This window comes from Phyllostomus hastatus, unplaced genomic scaffold, assembly GCF_019186645.2.
Source record: "Phyllostomus hastatus isolate PE091 unplaced genomic scaffold, TTU_PhHast_1.1 phas_contig_80, whole genome shotgun sequence".
NCBI classification, from domain to species: Eukaryota; Metazoa; Chordata; class Mammalia; order Chiroptera; family Phyllostomidae; genus Phyllostomus; species Phyllostomus hastatus.
This window is the reverse complement of record NW_025333960.1, coordinates 28,298,577-28,316,598: the sequence shown is the minus strand read 5'-3', so window position 1 is coordinate 28,316,598 and position 18,022 is coordinate 28,298,577. Positions and strand designations below refer to the sequence as shown.

Genomic DNA, 18,022 nt, shown 5'->3' with positions numbered 1-18,022 from the left:
TCATCTACAGAAGCACACACAGCCCACCTGAAATCACTTTTACCGTTCTCTTTCTACATCTGCATTTCTGGTTAGTATTAAGTATTTAAAAATGTCCTTTTCCTATCTACACCTGAATTAAAAATAAAAAGAAACAAAATCTGATGGGGTAGTGACCTGTATACACATGGCCAAAATTTCCCAAACCTGGGATAGGCAACTAAATATGTCGAGACATGCTGCTGAGCCACTCGGATGGAAGGGGATCTCTCCTTCCCGAAAAAAGCAAAAAAAAAAATCCCATAGAGAAAAGCTAATTTGTCCCAAAATAAAATAAATTAGCACAATATAAAGCACTGAGTTATTCAACTTGTTGCTGCTGATGCCGCGTGGCTTCTCCATTGTTGGAAAGGGATACTGCATCTCTCATCCAGCTCTTATCGCACAACCAGGCAAGCTACACAGAGTTTCGAAGGACCTATGCAGTCGTCATGGCAGAAGGCCCCACAGCCTTTGCACACAATCATGGCTTTCAGCCGGCAAGAGCATTTCAGTTCCAATTCATCCGCGTTGCTGCTGTCGGCAAAGTTCTGAACGGGCATCGGAGCGTTCTGACCAGGCAGGCCTGTGGCAGGACTGGAGCCACTTCCCAAAATCCCAATGGACTTTTCAATTGCAGAGGCTGCCCTTTTGAAGCTCGTGCTACCAAAGTGTATTGTTGGATAATTTCCACAGAGCTGCTGTTGTTGCTGCACCTGCATTTTCTGAGCAGCTAATTGGGTAAAAGGCTTTTGTGGCTCAGAAAGCAAATAGGAAGAGAAATCTGCATTCTTTAGCGCAAATGCTTTTAACTGTTCTTTCATTTCATTCTGGTCATAAGAAACTTGTTTCATGCCCAGTTCACAGCTGCTGCCTAAACCTTCCTCAAAAGAAAGAGGTTCCGATTTTATATTGCTACATATGCCGGTGGACTGTGGCCAACTAAGTCTCTTAGTGGTTTCCATGGTAACTGGAGGTTGTTTTTGATCGGCTGGGACTTCTGCATTAGGAAGAGGTGGAGGTAGTGGAGGTGGTGGGGGGGGAGGTGGGGGCAAAGCCAAGGGTGGAGGCGGTGGTGGTGGCGGCGGCGGTGGCTGCACTAGTGCTTTGTTTGGCATTGCGTGTGCAGCCCCTCCCACGTCATCGCCTTCCTTGATGGGCATATTGGGGGATAACATATTGGCTAACCTTAGCTGGTGAGGTCCTGAAGAAAGGCCCACCTCTCCCAGTCCCTTTTGTTCAAGATGCCTACTGAAGGTAAATGCATTGCAGCCCACTGGGCCCTTGGCAGAGGCCTGTAACAGAGCCGCAGTCGGAAGGGGGCCCCGGGCAGCCATGGGCATTTGGTAAAACTGCTGTCTGTGTGAGGTACTGGCATCAGGATGGAAGCCACCATTCTTGTCCACGTGGAAGAGGTTCTGCTGGAAGCTGCAGGAGGGGAGCAGCCGCTTCTGCTGTTTGACCTCAGGGCTGTGAGCAATCCTGCTCTGGATAGCGTGCTTGCTCAGCCACTCTTGTTTAAAGGGCTGGCTGTGCCCTAGCTGATTCAGGCCGGAGTTGACCACACAAGGCACGCCTTTAACATCTGGCTCCACCAACAGTCTCCCTGGTTCACATTTAACTTGCATGTGTTCCCCCACAGTCCTGGCTACTCTCTTTTTGGGGTGGTTTTCTCGCTTTCGCATTTGGAGTGGGGCAAGAGTCCCCGCCAAGTAGCCCTTCCCGTCTGGGTTTGGAGAGCTGGATGGCATTTCAACAATGTTCCTCTCTGGTGCTGTTTTACCCACTGAGGTAGTTTGAAGAGGCAGAGGAAGCCTGTTGATTTCGAGCTTGGCTCCCAATCTGGGCTGTGGTAACACTTTTTCCAAAGGCAGGTTGCCCTGTAGCAACTGTGTCACCAGTGGATTATTTGCCTCCACAGAGGACAGACGGCAGCTTGAGCTCCCTGCATTGGGAACTCTTTTCAGGGTGTCCGTAGCCAAGGAAATCACCTCTTCCATAGGACCAGAGGTGGGAACCTTCACGTTCTGTGACTGTTGCACATTAGGAGCTGCCTCTGTGGCTGGAGGTGGTAGCTCGGGCCCAGGGAAGTCCTCAGTGTCCATTCTAAAGCCCTTTTCCACTTCATGAGGTTCGGATTTCACAGGGAGGGCGACACTTGTTATGAGATTCCTGGGGTGAAGTTCTGACATGTGCGAGTAGCTGGCATGTTCCGTTTTAATAGCCTTTGGACAGCTCTGCTCTAGATAGTCTTTCTGTTTACTTGAACCCGAGTGGTTAACCAGAGGCTGCCCTGTGCCCCTCAGGCCCTCGTCGCTCCAGCCAAGCCGGTTGCCTGGGTTATATTGATTGCTACAGGTTGTGTCTGCTTCACTTTTGAAAGTGGTCGGGCCCCGTGCCTGCTCAGCAAAGCTATTACTAGGAGCAGTCACCTCATTTAATTTATCTGGAACAACCAGGGGTACTTCTCGGAGACTTGTGCAGGGGGCCTGCAGCGTTTTACTGTCTTGTTTCGCTGCACAGGCAGCAATGAAACTAGAACCGTGATCTGTGCTTTCATTGGCAACCGGCTCGGGCCTGCTAATAACGGACACCTGAGGACATGCCATTGGCTGTATGGCCGCCTCTGTCCTCACCGACCTGCTCTGGATGTCCAAGCTGGCTTCTGCGCTTTCAATGGAAACGGTCAGAGACAAAGTGGAGGTCAGCGTGGTGCTGTGGTCAACGATGACTTTACATGGAATCGATCTGTTTATGGCTGCTGGTGCAAAGCCCCCCGAAGGTTGCTGAGGTTTCCCAGAATTGTCTGCCCTGTTTCGAGACCCTGAATTTTTGTCCAAGCTTTCAGCACTTAACTTGGGAGGACTGTCGTAAGAGTTTATTGTCAGCATGCTTCCGGTAAACATTGCGACAGGTGGGCATGCAACCAGAGTGTCTGTACTGGCCACTGAATCCCTGCAGCTGAGGGCTGCTCTCACAGTGGCCCCCATGGACGTGGTGGCCTGTTCCTCACTACCAGGCATGGCTATCTTCTCAGGAGGAAATCGGTTGTTAATTCCTGTCGGGGGGATCAAGACAGAACTAGTGGAGAGATGGTTTGGCAAGTTATTTCCAATGGAGGGAGTTGGCACGGAGGTGTACTGACTGGAGACTAAGTTACCGGCGCTGCTGCTTGGTATGAGCAACTGCTTGTCATCCGCGGAGCCCGATACGCTGGCGCCCCCGTTAGTAGCAGGAATGGGAGTGCTCTCTACACATTTTGGTATAATGGCTATGCATGGAGTGTCAGTTCCCTGGATGGTTTTTAACATGCTTATATTACAAGCAGAAATTGTAGTGTTTGTATTATCAACAGACATTAGAACAGAGGATTTATCAACAGAACTCACAAAGGGATGTTCTTTAATTGCTCCCGACATAGCAGTGCTGCAAACAGACACAGGGACAGAATTTTTATTAAAAAGCATGGGCACACTGCTAGTTGCAGAAGAGGTAGATGAAACAATTTTCTCAGATAAATGGGACACAGGTATATTCTCATCAGAACTTTGCACAGATAAATCAGTGGCAGTTTCTGGAAGTTTAGCTGGGTTAAGAGACGGCTGTAATACAGTGGTGGCCTCCCGAAGGTGCACAGACTTGTTGCTAGGAGATCTGCAGTTTGGATTGACAATAATGACACCCGTTGAAGCCTCAATTTTTGTTTCAGGGGTAGATGAAACTTCTAAGCTTGGAGGGCCTTCCTTTGAGCCAAGTGGAGGCAACCGGGACTCCTTAGTGTTCTGGAAGAGATGGGTTCGGGCTTGATGCTTTGCGAAGAGTTTTGCCTTTGTCTGCTCTTTGATATGTGCCAGGGTTCTTGCCTTTCCACCCTCTCCTGGGCTCCCCATGGCTCCAGAGACGATGCTCGCTGCTGCAGCTACAGCAGCGGCAGCCGCTGCCTCTCGTTGGGCCCTTGCTTGCTGGGCTCGAGCCTTGATATCTGCAAGGGTCCTGGCTCCTGTGTTCCTCCCACCACTGACAGATGTGCTAGGGGATGTTCGAGACTCTGGTTTGGAGACTGGTTGGCTCTTGATAATGAAAGGTGGCCCAATTTTGGAAAGCTGGATCTACAAGAAGGGAGAATGGAAAGATAAAGTGCTTGGTCCATGATCACAGAGAAGACACATGGCATGAAACAATGCAAAGAAGAAGAGTAGCCGCATTTTCTCATAACATGGTGTTAACTATACCTAAATTCCCAAATGGGTCACTAGGGTATCAAGGAACATGAAATGCAGCATGAATGTGAAAATTAGAAACTTCAATCTCTGTTTACTCTATGAAAACATCTACTGCTGACTTCATTTGCCATGGAAATGAAACATTTTCTTAATGCCTCATATAAATGGAAGCAAAGTCCATGTCTCTCAAAATGAGGTTATCCAGAAAGACTTAGGAATAATTAGCTTTTAAATTATCTTCCCTGCTGGCATGAAAATCTGGTACCTTAACTCTACTTGAGTTTATCTGTCTTCATTTGACACACACACAAAAAAAGCCCTATCCAAGAGTTCAGGAGATTAGAATTCTCATCCTGACTTTGCTCAAAGAAACTACATGATGCCAGGCAAATCACGGTGTTCTTCAGAGTCTCCAATAACCTCTGTGAGCCAGGGATCCTACAGTGCTTGCATGTTCTTATATCGCCTAGCATGCTGCTTTATCCATAGGTAATAAGTACACAGAAAGAGTTTGTAAACTCAGATGTAAAATGAGACTAGTTGTTGCTGGTCTATTTCCTTCACAGCTCTGTTATAAAGATGAAACTCTATTCCCCTTTCCCCCCAACAGGAAGTGTGGGTTAGGCTCTTTCTTTGGATTGTGGTAATCCACAATTTGCTGAATTTCATAAAGGTCCCTATGCACATTGTTTACCTACTCATGCTAATTAAGAAACTAACAGTCATCACCAAATTCATGAAGCACAAGACCTAACAACCAACATAGCAATGACTGTGATTTCCTAGTCACTAAGAATGTTCTTAGAGTCATAGATTTGTAGAGCTGGAAGGTATCTAGCTAAAGTCTCCCTTTACAGTTGAAAAAACCTGGAAATTGCCCTGGCTGGTGTGGCTCAGTAGATTGAGAGCCAGACTGAACCAAAGGATCGCTGGTTCGATTCCTAGTCAGGGCACAAGCCTGGTTTACAGGCCAGACCCCCCAGTAGGGGGCACTTGAGAAGCAACCACACATTGATGTTTTTCTCCCTTTTTTTTCTCTCTCCTTTCCCTCTCTCTAAAAATAAATAAATAAAATCTGTAAAAAAATCCAAAAACTGGAGGTCAAGTAGACTGCCCTTGGGCCATATTGACAGTGAGAAGAGGGAAAATCTGAAGGCTCACCATTCAGGGCTTTTGACATGTTTTATGCTTCCTCTTTTTCCCCTTTTAGAACTTTTCTAGTGTAATTTGGAATTACACTATGGAACTTTGTTAGATGGAGTTATCTTCCTAACAATCTCACTTCTCATTGTCAAAGTTGTGACACCTCTCTTCTAATTCAGACACTCCAAAGAAAAGATGGATTCAGAGAGGGAATTCCATTTTTCCTTTTAAGTATTTTCCTTAGTTTAAAAAATTGAAAAGACATTTTTAAAATTAAGCCTAGATATACTTAAGCAATAACTCAAGGCCAAACAAACATCAAATATACTTATAGTATTTACCTGTTTATCTTTACATAAAGTGTTTAAAAATATTTCCTATGAAAAGCATGCTCATGTTTTTTTTCCACTGCTTCAGAAATTAAAATGCATAGCAGAGTTTTATGTTCATCTTTACATCTCTAGAACCTCATTGTACTAGGGACCACTTTATTAAACAGAATAACTATAACCACACTCTTAAAAGTCAACCTTCTGGAGATCATGAGTAACACATAAAAGGTGGCAGAGCACAGTGAACTAAAGAGATTAAGGAAAACAAAGCTTGAGTGTGTTTAGAATTCTAGACCAACTCTATGATGGAATAGTCCATAAATGAACACAGATAAAAGCACTGAATAAGTTTAAATTATAGTGGGTGAAGTTTTTTTATTAAACAGAGTTTCTTTTGAATTAAATTAATTTTCTGTTTATTAGGCAGAGCCAATTTATATAAAAGGCTTGTTTTCTGAGAGTTAAAATCTACTGGGATCAAAACAAAGTAAATAGAAACGTTTTTCTACAGGTTTTATTTTCTGTGTGAAGTTAAATACCACTTTTACTATCTAGGAAGTAAAAAAAAAAAGGGATTTGTATGCCTATATATCCCCAGCATTTCCCTTCAGGGTTCACAAAGCAATTTCATTGACTTATTTAAGAAATATTTAATGGGGCTCTTCCAAGCCAGGTCCCTCTCTGCTAGGCAATGGCAGCGTTCAGTAATTTGTTGGAAAATGAATCAAGGGGCAATATGGACCTTAAACCCCTAAGTGCTTGCCTCTAACTTCTACTTCTTCCCCCAGTTCTTCTGAACTTTTATAGGTCACTGAACTGTCTCTCAAACTTTCCCAAGTTTATTTATGAACAGGTCTCTGTCTTACACCTGGAAATCCTCCAAAGACCCTGCTCTCAGTGGCCTGGGGGCAACTCCAGGCCCTGTTCTCCCTCCCCACTTCTTTTTCCTTCAAGGCTAAGGTCTAAATACATACATGTATCTAAACTTATCACATGAATGCAATGCACAGTCTAAAAAAGGATTATTTAATATTAGACTGGTGCTGGGAATATTAGATTACCAACTGCTACATAAAACCTGGAAGAAAACCTCATTTATTTTTGAAAAACTAAGTATGTAAATAGAAAAGCCTATCTATAGAATTGCTTTTTGTTTCTTTTCTTTTTCTCCTTTTTTTGTTTGTTTTTTGAAATACCATACCTTGAGAGGCGGAACCCTGGGTTCCTCTCTCGGAGGCGGCTCTTTCTCAGATGGGCTGCTAGACGGTACGTTCCGGGCTGATGGGTCATCTTCTATCCTCGCCCTCTTTTCCTTACAGATTCCAAAGCTGTGCTGCTCTGCAGTTTTCCTCTTCGATATCTCAGATTCTCTACTTTCATTTCTCATTCCGTCAGGTGATTTGGACGGCTCTGGCAACTTTGAAATATATGGGGTCTCCAACCGATTCTGTGAGCTCCCTTGCTTATGTGTTTTATTTCTAGAGCCTTCTGGAAATGAAGCCTTGTCCACTGGTGAGACATACTGCTTGTCCTGTAATTTAGCGGATGGAAGCTCATTTCCTTTACTCTCTGTTTCTTCAGAAAAGAGAGACAATTCCAATGGTGAAGACACCCCTTTCTTTTCTGTTCTTTGTAGGACATTATGATTTTTAACTTTTATGATTTCTGTAGAAGGACGTTCTGGAATTGAAGCAGGATAGGGCTTCTCTGTTTCAACATGTGACTTACAAGGCTGCTGATTCAGTGTCTTACTGTGTAGTTCTTCAGATGAAAATGCTTCAGGAGTGATGGGAGAAGAACCCATTTTGATGGGTTCAGGCGTATTTGATAAAGTCTGCTGAGACACAAGGCTCTCTCCCAGGGGCTTGGCAGGTGCAGAACTTTCATCTTTCTGTGGGGAGAGTGGTTCTTCGGATGTGCAAGGTGACTTTCTTTGTTGATGCACCATTCTTTCATTCATGGAAGAATTGGAAATTGGAGATGTTTCTGAAGGAAGTGGCAAACTGGATATAAAAGTGGTCTCAGATGTGAGAAGCATGGAAGACATTGAAGAAGTTTCTGATGTCAAAGGTAAATCAGACATGGGTGATGCTTCTGATGTTAAAGGCAAATTTGATACTGGGGATGCTTCAGAGGTTAAAGGTAAACTGGACATGAGTGATGCTTCTGATATTTCAGGTGAAGTGGATATTGGAGATATTTCTGACATCAAAGATGCATGAAGGTTTTCTTCAGTGGGATTTCTCTGATTATATTTGTCTGCATTTTCAGTGCTGGACACCTCAGAACAAAACATTGTCTCAAGGGAGGCTGGAGTACATGATTCTTCTGAAGTAGACTGGGTTTCCCCTCCGGGGGACGTCATGCTGGTACAGGCTCCCTCTGGACTCTCAGAAGAGAAGGAAGTTTCAGAGATACAAGCATTTTCAGAAAGCTGTTCATCAGGATCACTCTGTAGCTCCATATCTACAGCGACTCCTTCATTTGGAAATTGGCCTTCTAGAGAAGATGACCCTGTTTTCATTTTTAAAGTATTGGTCTCTAGTGCAGTTTCTGGCTCCTTAGGTTCTGTGTCATTGATATGAGTCACAGATGAAGTGGAAGGAACGAGAGAGTCACAGACTTCTAGTTGGTCAATAACGACTGACATTTCTTCCTGGGGAGATTCTGATTTCTCTTCCCCCTTAACTTCAAGAGGAGGCAGCGTTTCTAAAACATCGTTCATTATAACACAAGATTCTAAGTTATCTTCCGGAAGTGCTATTTGGGGCTCTTCATGAGCATTGGCAGGGATTTCAGACTCCTCAGAAAATTCGGGTACTGTCTTGTGATTTTCATCCTGGCACTCACAGATACTAGTCTCTACCTCTTCTGCAATTTCCTCCTGAATCACAGATTCTTCGGGGATCAAGATATCCTCTGATTCCAATTCTGTCATTACATCTTTGCCTACATCGACCATTGGGCAGAGCGCAGCACAGAAATCAGGTGCCGGAGATGTTGGACTTTTCATGCCTTTTGGCTGTTGTTCCTCCAAGGGAGTCTGTGAAGAAAGACCTGGAAGACTAGAGGCTCCACAAGAAGAACTACTTTCAGCTCCATTATTGTTTGGTCCAGAAGTGAGCTCTGTAGATTCCTCTCTTGACATGCCCAACCTGAACAGAAATTAGAAACACTAAATTGCTGTCCAACCACAAAACTTAAAAGGTACAACTTGGATTTCTCACAAATATAGTATTCGATAAAAGGAAGTGCATCAGACTAACTTTATAATCACTAAGTAACATGCTTAATTTATATAAAGTAGTTTATGACTTAAATTGTCTACTTACTATATAATCATACCTAGAATAAACTACTTCTGGTTAAGGAAGGTACAGATTTTTACTCTGTAAGCCAAGAGGTATGAATCTTACTAACAGTTAGTAGAAATTACATACTTATTAGATTCCACACAGAAATAAAATCATATGGTCTTTGTCTTTCTTTGACTGGCTTGTTTTGCTGAGAATAAAACTCTCCAGATGCATACAAAATAAATGAACAGACAAAACAGAAACTGACTCATAGCTGTCAGAGGGGACAGGTTAGGGGCTGGCTGAAAAAGGTAAAGGAATTAAGTAAAAAATATAATATAATATAATATAATATAAGCTCATAGATAGACAACAGGCTGGTCATCACCAGAGGGAAATGGGGGTGAAGGGAGGCTGGACAGGGTAAAGGGGAGATAAATGGTGATGGAAAAAAAAACATGACTTGAGGCGGTGAATACACAGTACCATATACAGATGATGTATTATAGAAATGTGTACCTAAACCTATATATTTATATTAGCCAATGTAATCCTAATAAATTCAGTTATAAAAAAGAAAAAATTCTATACTAGGAAAGATTTAAAAATACAGCAAAGTGAAAAATATATAGGATCTAAAAATTTTTAGTCATAAAATAGAATATTATTATTAGTCATAATAATAGAAATTATTTAGTCTTAAATAATTTAAGACTAAAATACTTTAGTCTTAAAATAGTTATAACCTGTCATTATAATAGAAAATTACAGCCTTCAAAGGATGTAATATAACCAAACAATTAGGATCAATGGAAGATGAGTATGTTGTAAAATCTTAAAATTGAAATGACTTCCAAAGATTATCTTTAACCAATTAAGATGATGTTGTTCAATCACCTTATTTTAGTATCTCTAACCTAAGGCAATATGGAAATGTTGCTAAAGAATAACAAACATATCTGGGGTCATCAGAGTTGTCTCTGCTAGATTATATTTGTGTGAGGCTAGACAAATTCTTTCATGTACATCTCTTACTGTAAAAATATTCCATAAAAATGTTAAGAAGATTAAGAAATAATCCAGCCTAATGTTCAGGTCATAAGGAGGCAAAGTTAATTAGAATTACAATCAAAGATATTGTAAATCACTATTTCCTGTCATACTAAGTTACAACGCCAGCATCAGATGGTAGAGGGACATGATGTTCTAAATGCAGTTAAATTAGAGTACTACTGGCACTTACAAAGATAAGCAGAAGAGAGAACATTTTCAGAAAAAGAAGCACAGTTGAAATATAGCTATAATAATATCAATACAGAAATATACCTCGGTGAAATCTTCAACCTTTTACTTACATCCTCAAATGGAAAGGGAAATAAAACTGAATACAATTTTTGGATGTTTGATCACTAAAATTCAGAAGGTTCTGAAAAGAACATAAAGATACTGCTTTCATAATTAGTCTCTTCTTTTAACTTTCCTAAAGATGGGTTCAAATTAAACTATAATTTATAACTATATTATACTTAGAGGAACAGGATAGCTACATTACAGATAAATTTAAAGCAGAATTACCAGCTAGAAATAAGGGCTCTTGAACCTAGCTCAAGCAGAGATACTACCCTGATAGATAATAGATTTAGTGTAGAACATGCAGAAGCTATCTACTGGCAGCCAAATTTCTGCTAGTCGGTTACTAAGAATATTGTTAAATGTATTAAATATTATTAATATATATGATATGTATGCCATACAGAAAGTAGCATTGTATAAAATATGCCTATGTCAACATTCCATTATTTTCATGGGAAAATAGATTTAAGATGGCATAAAGCATAGAAGGAAGATGCTTACAGCATACCACATAACCACACAAAGGAAAACCCTGCCCTCCAGAAATCTAAACTGCAAATCAACAGACCAACTCATAATTCTGAGTCAGCATGTATATGGGTGATTTCTAAGTAACCAAACGAATATACAACAGTACTAAATTACAAGCAGAGTAAGCCAATAAAAACTATAACAATGCTCTCAAACAAAGAGCAAAAATGAAATCAGACAGATCTTAAGTAGAGGTGAATTTGGATAACAACATTTTTGGGAAACTTAGAGCAAAAGTTTTGCAAAAGCATGAAAAGGCACATGTTGTCAGTGAACTGAAAATAATCTGATGTTAGGGAAAAAAAAATCTCTCACATAATGGGAACATGTACGTAATCTGAAAGTAACAAAAATCAAAGGACAGTCAATGAAATGTCCAAAATACATCTGTCATCCAATATGAAATCAAAGACCAAAAAAAAAAAAAAAGTGAAAAGTCCAGCGACTTAAGAGGACAGAAACTCTATGAAAAATGACAGCAAGAAAGTGGCTGTAAAAGAACTGTTTGCATGGGGGCTCAGGGGCAGTAAGGAGGAGGTACGGTTCCTCACAGTGTTGTAGCTGTCTCCCTCTGAGGCAGAGACCTTTGACCTGATATTGATGGGAGCCTGTGAAGCCCCCAAATTTCATGTAAAAAATGTATATGTGTGACATGTTTCTGAAAAGAATTTGCAGGATTAAGACACTAAGCAATTTACTTAGTCATACTGTGCAAACCTGGGGAAATTAAGTTTCACTGTCCCTCGGTATGGGACACCATTTTGTAAATATAAGAATAATAATGATACCTACTGTATAGGATGGTTGGGAGAATTAAGCAAAATAATATTTGCAAAGCTCTCAGAAACATATCAGAGCCAGAGCATGCTCAATGATTATTTGCTAAATGAAGGGAAAAAAGCTACCTAATGTGTGTGGTATCTAGAACACAGGCTTTCTGAGAGCAGAGCCGAGGAAGCTCTACAGATGACTGTACCGCTGGCATCTAGGATTGCATCTGGCATGGAGGAGACGTTAGATAAATATTATTGGGCTAATAAAAAAATGGACCCAACACAGAATAATAATCCAGGACCGATGTGTTGGAGAGAACTCCCTCAGCTATGCTCCTGCAATTACTGAAAAGAGAGCTCCCAACTTTCTCTGTGTTAGACGAGAGGTGAGGCAGGCCTCCTTGAATGGCCTTTGAAGCCATCTTCCAGGGTTTTTAATCCTGCTGGGCATCAGCATGACCTGGGGAGCATCTAAAAATACAGATTTCTGGCCTCAACTCCTGGAGATTTCCAATCAATGTGTCTAGGATGGGTTCTGAAAATCTGTATCTATTTTAAAAAGCTCCAGAGAGGATCTGATACAGCCAGGCTTGAGTAATACTGCTAGAGTCTATATACAAGACATATAACTAACTTGCCACGTATTTAATTTTTTAAAAAAATATAATAATTATATTCTTTTAGTTTTGTTAAATAGGTTTATGTATCCAAGGTCCTAGGACAGCAACTCAAAACAAGCCTCCTGGCCCTAGCTGGGAGGCCCAGTTGGCTGGAGTGTCACCTTGCACACCAAAAGGTTGAGGGTTCAATCCCTGGTTGGTCACATGTGGGAGGCAACCAATGTTTCTCTTTCTTTCCCCATCCCTTCTTCCCTCCTTCCTTCTCTCTCTCTCTCTCTTTCTCTCTCTCTCTCTCTCTCTCTCTAAAATCAATAAACATATACTTGGGTGAGGATTTTAAAAAAAAAGCCTTCCTACTCAAGAGTACTGCATTAAGACAATCCACAAAAGGCTACCCCACTCTGGGTAAGGAGGCTGTTCGTCACAGGATTCCTTTTTATAAAGAGCACGCATGTGAGATTCCCTTTGATGTTTTTCCCCATTTATAGGGGGAGTTTTGTGAAATCAGATCAAATGGTACAGTTTTTGTTACCTGTACCACCTCAGTATCTTTTACACAAAACAACTTCCAAGCATCGATTGTATACAAGTGAGTTAAAGCTCAACTTCCTCTACAAAGGAGGATCTAGGGTCACTGTCGAGTACCAGCTTCTTAATCCCTCCTCCATTCTTGGAGATCTGATTGTCTCTGAGACTCTAATGCTGCCCAAGCAGATAAATGTCCTTTTAATTTAGCTCAGTCACTACCACACTTAGTGTGACCGGTATTATTTTAAAGAGAAACATACATGAATACAAGTAAGTTAAAAACTAGTTACACCTGAAGAGGAAGACAGAGTAAAGGGTAACACCTCAAGCTCTCCCCAAAATAACGACTAAAAAGAGTATATACATGCACAGTCAACGTTTTTAGAAAAATGTGAGTTAAATGTGTCTAAAACTACTTATGTCTAAAGTAGTCATTAATAAAAATACTTGGATAAAAATCAGGAGATTTTTACTAAAATCCAGTTAAGAAAGCCAAAATTGACTTCTATAGAATTTCATGCTGTTTTCAGTCCAAAATGAATTTTCACAGACAAGTTATAAACTCTTGAAAATGCATTTTAAAAAATTTAAGTGCTGATATGCCACTATAATTTTACCGGCAATTTCTTACACTGAGGGACTATTGCTTTTTATCACAGGTTTATTAAGTTTTACAGCATATGAGTGTGCTATGTGAAGCAGAGAATTATATTTTCATTTCCTTCTAAGAGAAATGAGGAAAAAATGCTCTAGCACTTACTTTTCTCCATAAAACCTTTCAAAGAATTTTTCTTTCCAAGGTTCTGTTTTCTTTTCCTTCTCAATTTCTTGCCTTATCCGCAATTGCATTTCTGGAGTGAATTCTCCTAGAAAGAAAATGCTTATATGTTGAGTAAAAGTGGTCATATCTTTTGCCAATTAATAAAGAAAACATGTAATTAATTTGAGTAAACTTTTATGGATGTTGAAAACTAAGAGCTGTGAACTGACATTTCTACAGCTTCTCTTTTTATGAACATCACCTCAATAGCCATTTAGATGAGCTCTAAAACATTCAGCAAATGTACTGCATGCTCGGGGCTGTCAATGAGTGTGTATTCTCTGTCTTTAATGAAGTCAGTCTGGTGATAAAAAAGGCATGCAATTGACTCCAATGTAATATTAAAAGCCCTGTATAGCATATATGTAGTAAAAGTATATAAGGGAAAGAAAGAACTTAATTCTGCCTAAATCAAGTAGAGAAGACTGCATATAAGAAGTGATTCTTGAGTTAACCTCTGAAAGATGATCAAGCTTTTACAAAATAATTAACTCAGAAGGCACAGAGATATGAATATGTATATTTATGTTCTTTTGAGGGGCTGATGGAGAGTAGTACACAGAATGAAATGAAATGGGAAAGGCAAGCTTTGGCCAATTATCCAGTGTGCGTTCTAAAGAGAGTTCTGAATTTTTCCTGTAAGATACAGAGGGAGGTTCTGGTGGTGTTCTAAGAGGGAGAAATAGGGACAAATAAACAGTAAGAGGCAGTGTGAAGTAACTGAAGAACTCCACCTAGGAGCCTATGAAATAGCATAAATGAGACATGGAAATTATGGTCAGATCAATAGCTGTGGGAGCGTGAAGAGGATTCAGACTCACAGCACAAGGAACACTGCATGACCAGATGGCCCCAGGGAGAATGAAGAGGATCAAAGATACCATCAAGGTTTCAAGGCGAGGGGCTGTGAGGAGACAGTGGTGAGGTTAACCTTGAGGAGGCAGAAGGAACAGCACTTTTTAAAGGGAAGACAGTGAGTTTAACATTGGCATTTTGGTTTTAAGGTGCATGGTATCAGCTAGGGAAATCCAGTAGGCACTGAGGGACAGAAAAGGGGAGTCAGAGTCATACTTGAACGTTTCCAGCCTGTGGGCCATGATAGCAGGGTGAAAGAGGCTGCTTAGACAATGCATAAGTTACAAAAGAAAATATCAGGGGAGAAAATGGTGGAGACATTAACATTTATTTACTTCCTCATGAAAGAGAATAGAAGATCCTAAAGGAAGCTGAGAAATGGCCATCAGAAATGCAGCTTTAGGAGAAAAATTTAAATATATTAAAAATGCCTATAGTAGATGGTTTCAAACTGGATGGGATGAAAAGCAAATGAGATATTCAAAAAGGAACATTTTAAATGTAAGGACTAAGAAGAGGAGATTGGACTTTGCCTTTGGAAAGCCACGAGCATTTTCTTGGAGAGATTATTTCAACTATGTATAGTGGGTTCACACCCAACCATAACAATTTGAGTGGGTGAGAGAGTAAAATGTGGTAGCATTAGGTATTTTTCAGTTTTTCAAGAAGCTTGGAGACTTAAGGAAGGATAAAGTAAAGTGGTGATTTCAAGGGAAGAAAGTATTAAAAGAAATTCTTTACTCCCTAGGACACTGACAGGATATATAATGTGTCAAACAAGTAACTAAAATTAATGTTCCCTCTAAAACCTTGGTATATCACAATTTATTATGTTCCAGATAGCATCATGCTTTCTTCAAAAACAGTGGATTTCAAAAATGCCAAGTATAACAAAAAAATTGGTGAAGTCATTTGGAATAGAATGTGAATTTTTACTAAATTAAAGTACACTTCAGGGGGTAAAAAGACTTGGAAACCAGAGAAAGGTGCAAAGCTCAGTACAGCACATGTGCTCAAATATGTCAAATAATAATTGGGGAATGGGAATTTACCTTCCGCCAGTCGCTGTTTCCATCCTTGTGCTGCATATGCAAAGAATTCATTATTTAGAGCTGAAGTACTGAGGCGTAAAATTCCATCACTTCCCATCTAGGAAATAAGCCGAAAAAAAAAGAAAGATTCCATCAGGAATAATTCAAAGCAAAAGTATGCAGGGAAGAGGCAAAAAACTGAGGATGCGTGTGTGTGAGAGAGAAGGCACAGGTAGGAGGAAGAAAGGAAAGGAGCCCAACAGAAGATGACTCTGCTAGTCTGAAAAGTGCACTGTTTACAGGGACGTTATAATGACAAAATACATCAATTTAAAGGAAATCCTTATTAGGCATTTCTATTATTGGTGGTGAGCATAACGAATGTGTATGGTTTAATCAGAATAAGTTTTATATGTTTGTTATTCCAATATGCCTTAAATGGTACCGAATTAAACATAAACATGTTTATACCTTTCTGTTAGGTTTTTTAAATGGAATTTTGTAAAATGTGTGAAAACTAAAGAAATCTGGCCTGGTCACTTGAATTCCTTTGCTGTCAGAGGTTTAGACAACAAAGAGTTGTGAAATACACTAAAACAAGGACGCCCACACCCACCATGTGTACCCCTGTACCCCTCCTACTTCTCTCATGTCTTTGGATGCACACAAAATCAGGTGTACAACAAAGATTAACATATGTGCAACTATATGGTACTAATCTGTTTCCTTATGTATACCAATTTTTTAAAAAACTCTCATTCACAAGAGATTCAGATAAGCATCAGTGAACTGAGTGCTTCCAACTCTCCAATTATTTACTGCCTCTTACGTGTAGGTGCATGTGTTCTGCTTGCTGACATAGAGGATAGAATGAATTAGTCTGGTCCTCGACTGGCTTGTTAGGCAGTTGAAGAATGAAGGTAAAACACATCAACAGTTAGACAATGCCAGCATTTGGTAGGTGGGAATGAAGGAGTGCAAAAAATAAAAGGGAGAGGAAGATGTATATGGGTCAACATGAATGGCTAAGTAGATCTTGATGCCAGAGGTGGCGCTGGTGCAGGGTCTTGAGAGGCTGGCAGATCCGGACAGGATGGTGATGGGGTACAGCAAACAGGACCCTGTTACAGGGCCTGACCTGTGTTGCAGAGGCAGGACGTCATGGACAGTCAGTGGCTAAACTGGGTATGAAGGTAGGAGGACGTTTTATTTTCACCTGCTACTCAGAGGCCTGGCTCACTGAAGCTCTAATAATATTTTCACAGATTTCCTCTTACTCCCATCTGCATAATTCATAGATCCTAAGTTCGTATTAGTCACTATTAGCTGAAAACACACTCATAAGATTTCTTAGCACCATGTTTCTGTTTGTTTGCAGTCTTCTCTATACTCCATCTTTACCCATCGACACACTACTCCTATTTTAAAATTTAACTCAAATAATGCCTCCATGAGTGGGTCAGCTCAACCACCATGCAGGAGCACAGGAGGACCCTGAATCTAAAAGTAAATGTTAAAGAGGGGTTTTCAGGAACATCCATAAAGGACACCTGGACAAAACCAAGGTGGGTGGGGAGATGGTGATGGCTGGGATCAGGGGTGGGGGGAGTAGTGGGAGGGAAATGGAGACAACTGTACTTGAACAACAATAAAAAAAAGTTAAAAACAAAACAAAATAAAATAAAATGTCCATACTACCCAAAGCAAAAAAGAAAGAAGAAAGAAACAGCAGAAAAACAGAAAAAATATATATGTGAAGACAACAATAAAGAGACATTTTAAAGGGCTTGTGAAGAATTGAAAAAAGGATTGATCTTTTTCATAATAAAAGAAATTTAAATTTGAAAATAAATAAATAAAAGTAAATGTTATACTAACTACTCTAACCTGGATAATGGTCCATCAGACTCAGACAGGAGAGACATTGTGAACAAACGGGAACTATGTCAAATGCTCCCATCACGACAGCTATAAAAAGCTGCAGATTTGAGATCCTGCATTTTTTCACCTAAAAAATATTCAGCTGAGTTCCATGCTAAGTCTCATCTAAGAAACACTAAAATGCTCAATACGCTTGAAACATTTCAGCACGATTTCATTTGTTCACTGATTTACTGTTTACTCAATTATTTCATCTGCATTTAACAGATACTTATTAAGCCACCCATATGAACCTAGGCACTGGGCACCTGTATGGGTGTTGGCAACACAGTGGCAATAAAGAAAATGTTTCCTTCGTATTTTGAATATATTCTGGATACAGCTGATGCTTCTGGTCTTTGTGCATCCTTTCCACCCACCAGACAGCAGCACAGATGTAACATATAATCATATCACCGTGAGAGTGCCCCATCTCATGGTCTTACCACAGTCCCAAGATGTGACTGCATTAATGTCCCACATTTCCACATTCTGATTGGACAGTTCTGGGATACTATTCTCTAGAATGCAGTATATGCCCTGAACCTATGGATGCCATTTGGTGCCGTGTTCCACCAA

General features: G+C 40.4%; 1 protein-coding gene across 1 annotated transcript in view; it reads right to left on the bottom strand.

Annotated features, from left to right (window-relative positions):
• Positions 1-416: 416 nt before the first annotated feature.
• The window catches only part of ASXL3 (ASXL transcriptional regulator 3), a 170,392-nt gene continuing 152,786 nt past the window's right edge, over positions 417-18,022 (bottom strand). The window contains exons 11-14 of the mRNA XM_045850304.1: positions 15,545-15,641; positions 13,578-13,683; positions 6,918-8,871; positions 417-4,127 (exon numbers count right to left, since the gene is read on the bottom strand). Of these exons, the coding sequence (XP_045706260.1) occupies positions 417-4,127; positions 6,918-8,871; positions 13,578-13,683; positions 15,545-15,641 (5,868 nt within the window). The remainder of the gene's footprint in view (positions 4,128-6,917; positions 8,872-13,577; positions 13,684-15,544; positions 15,642-18,022) is intronic.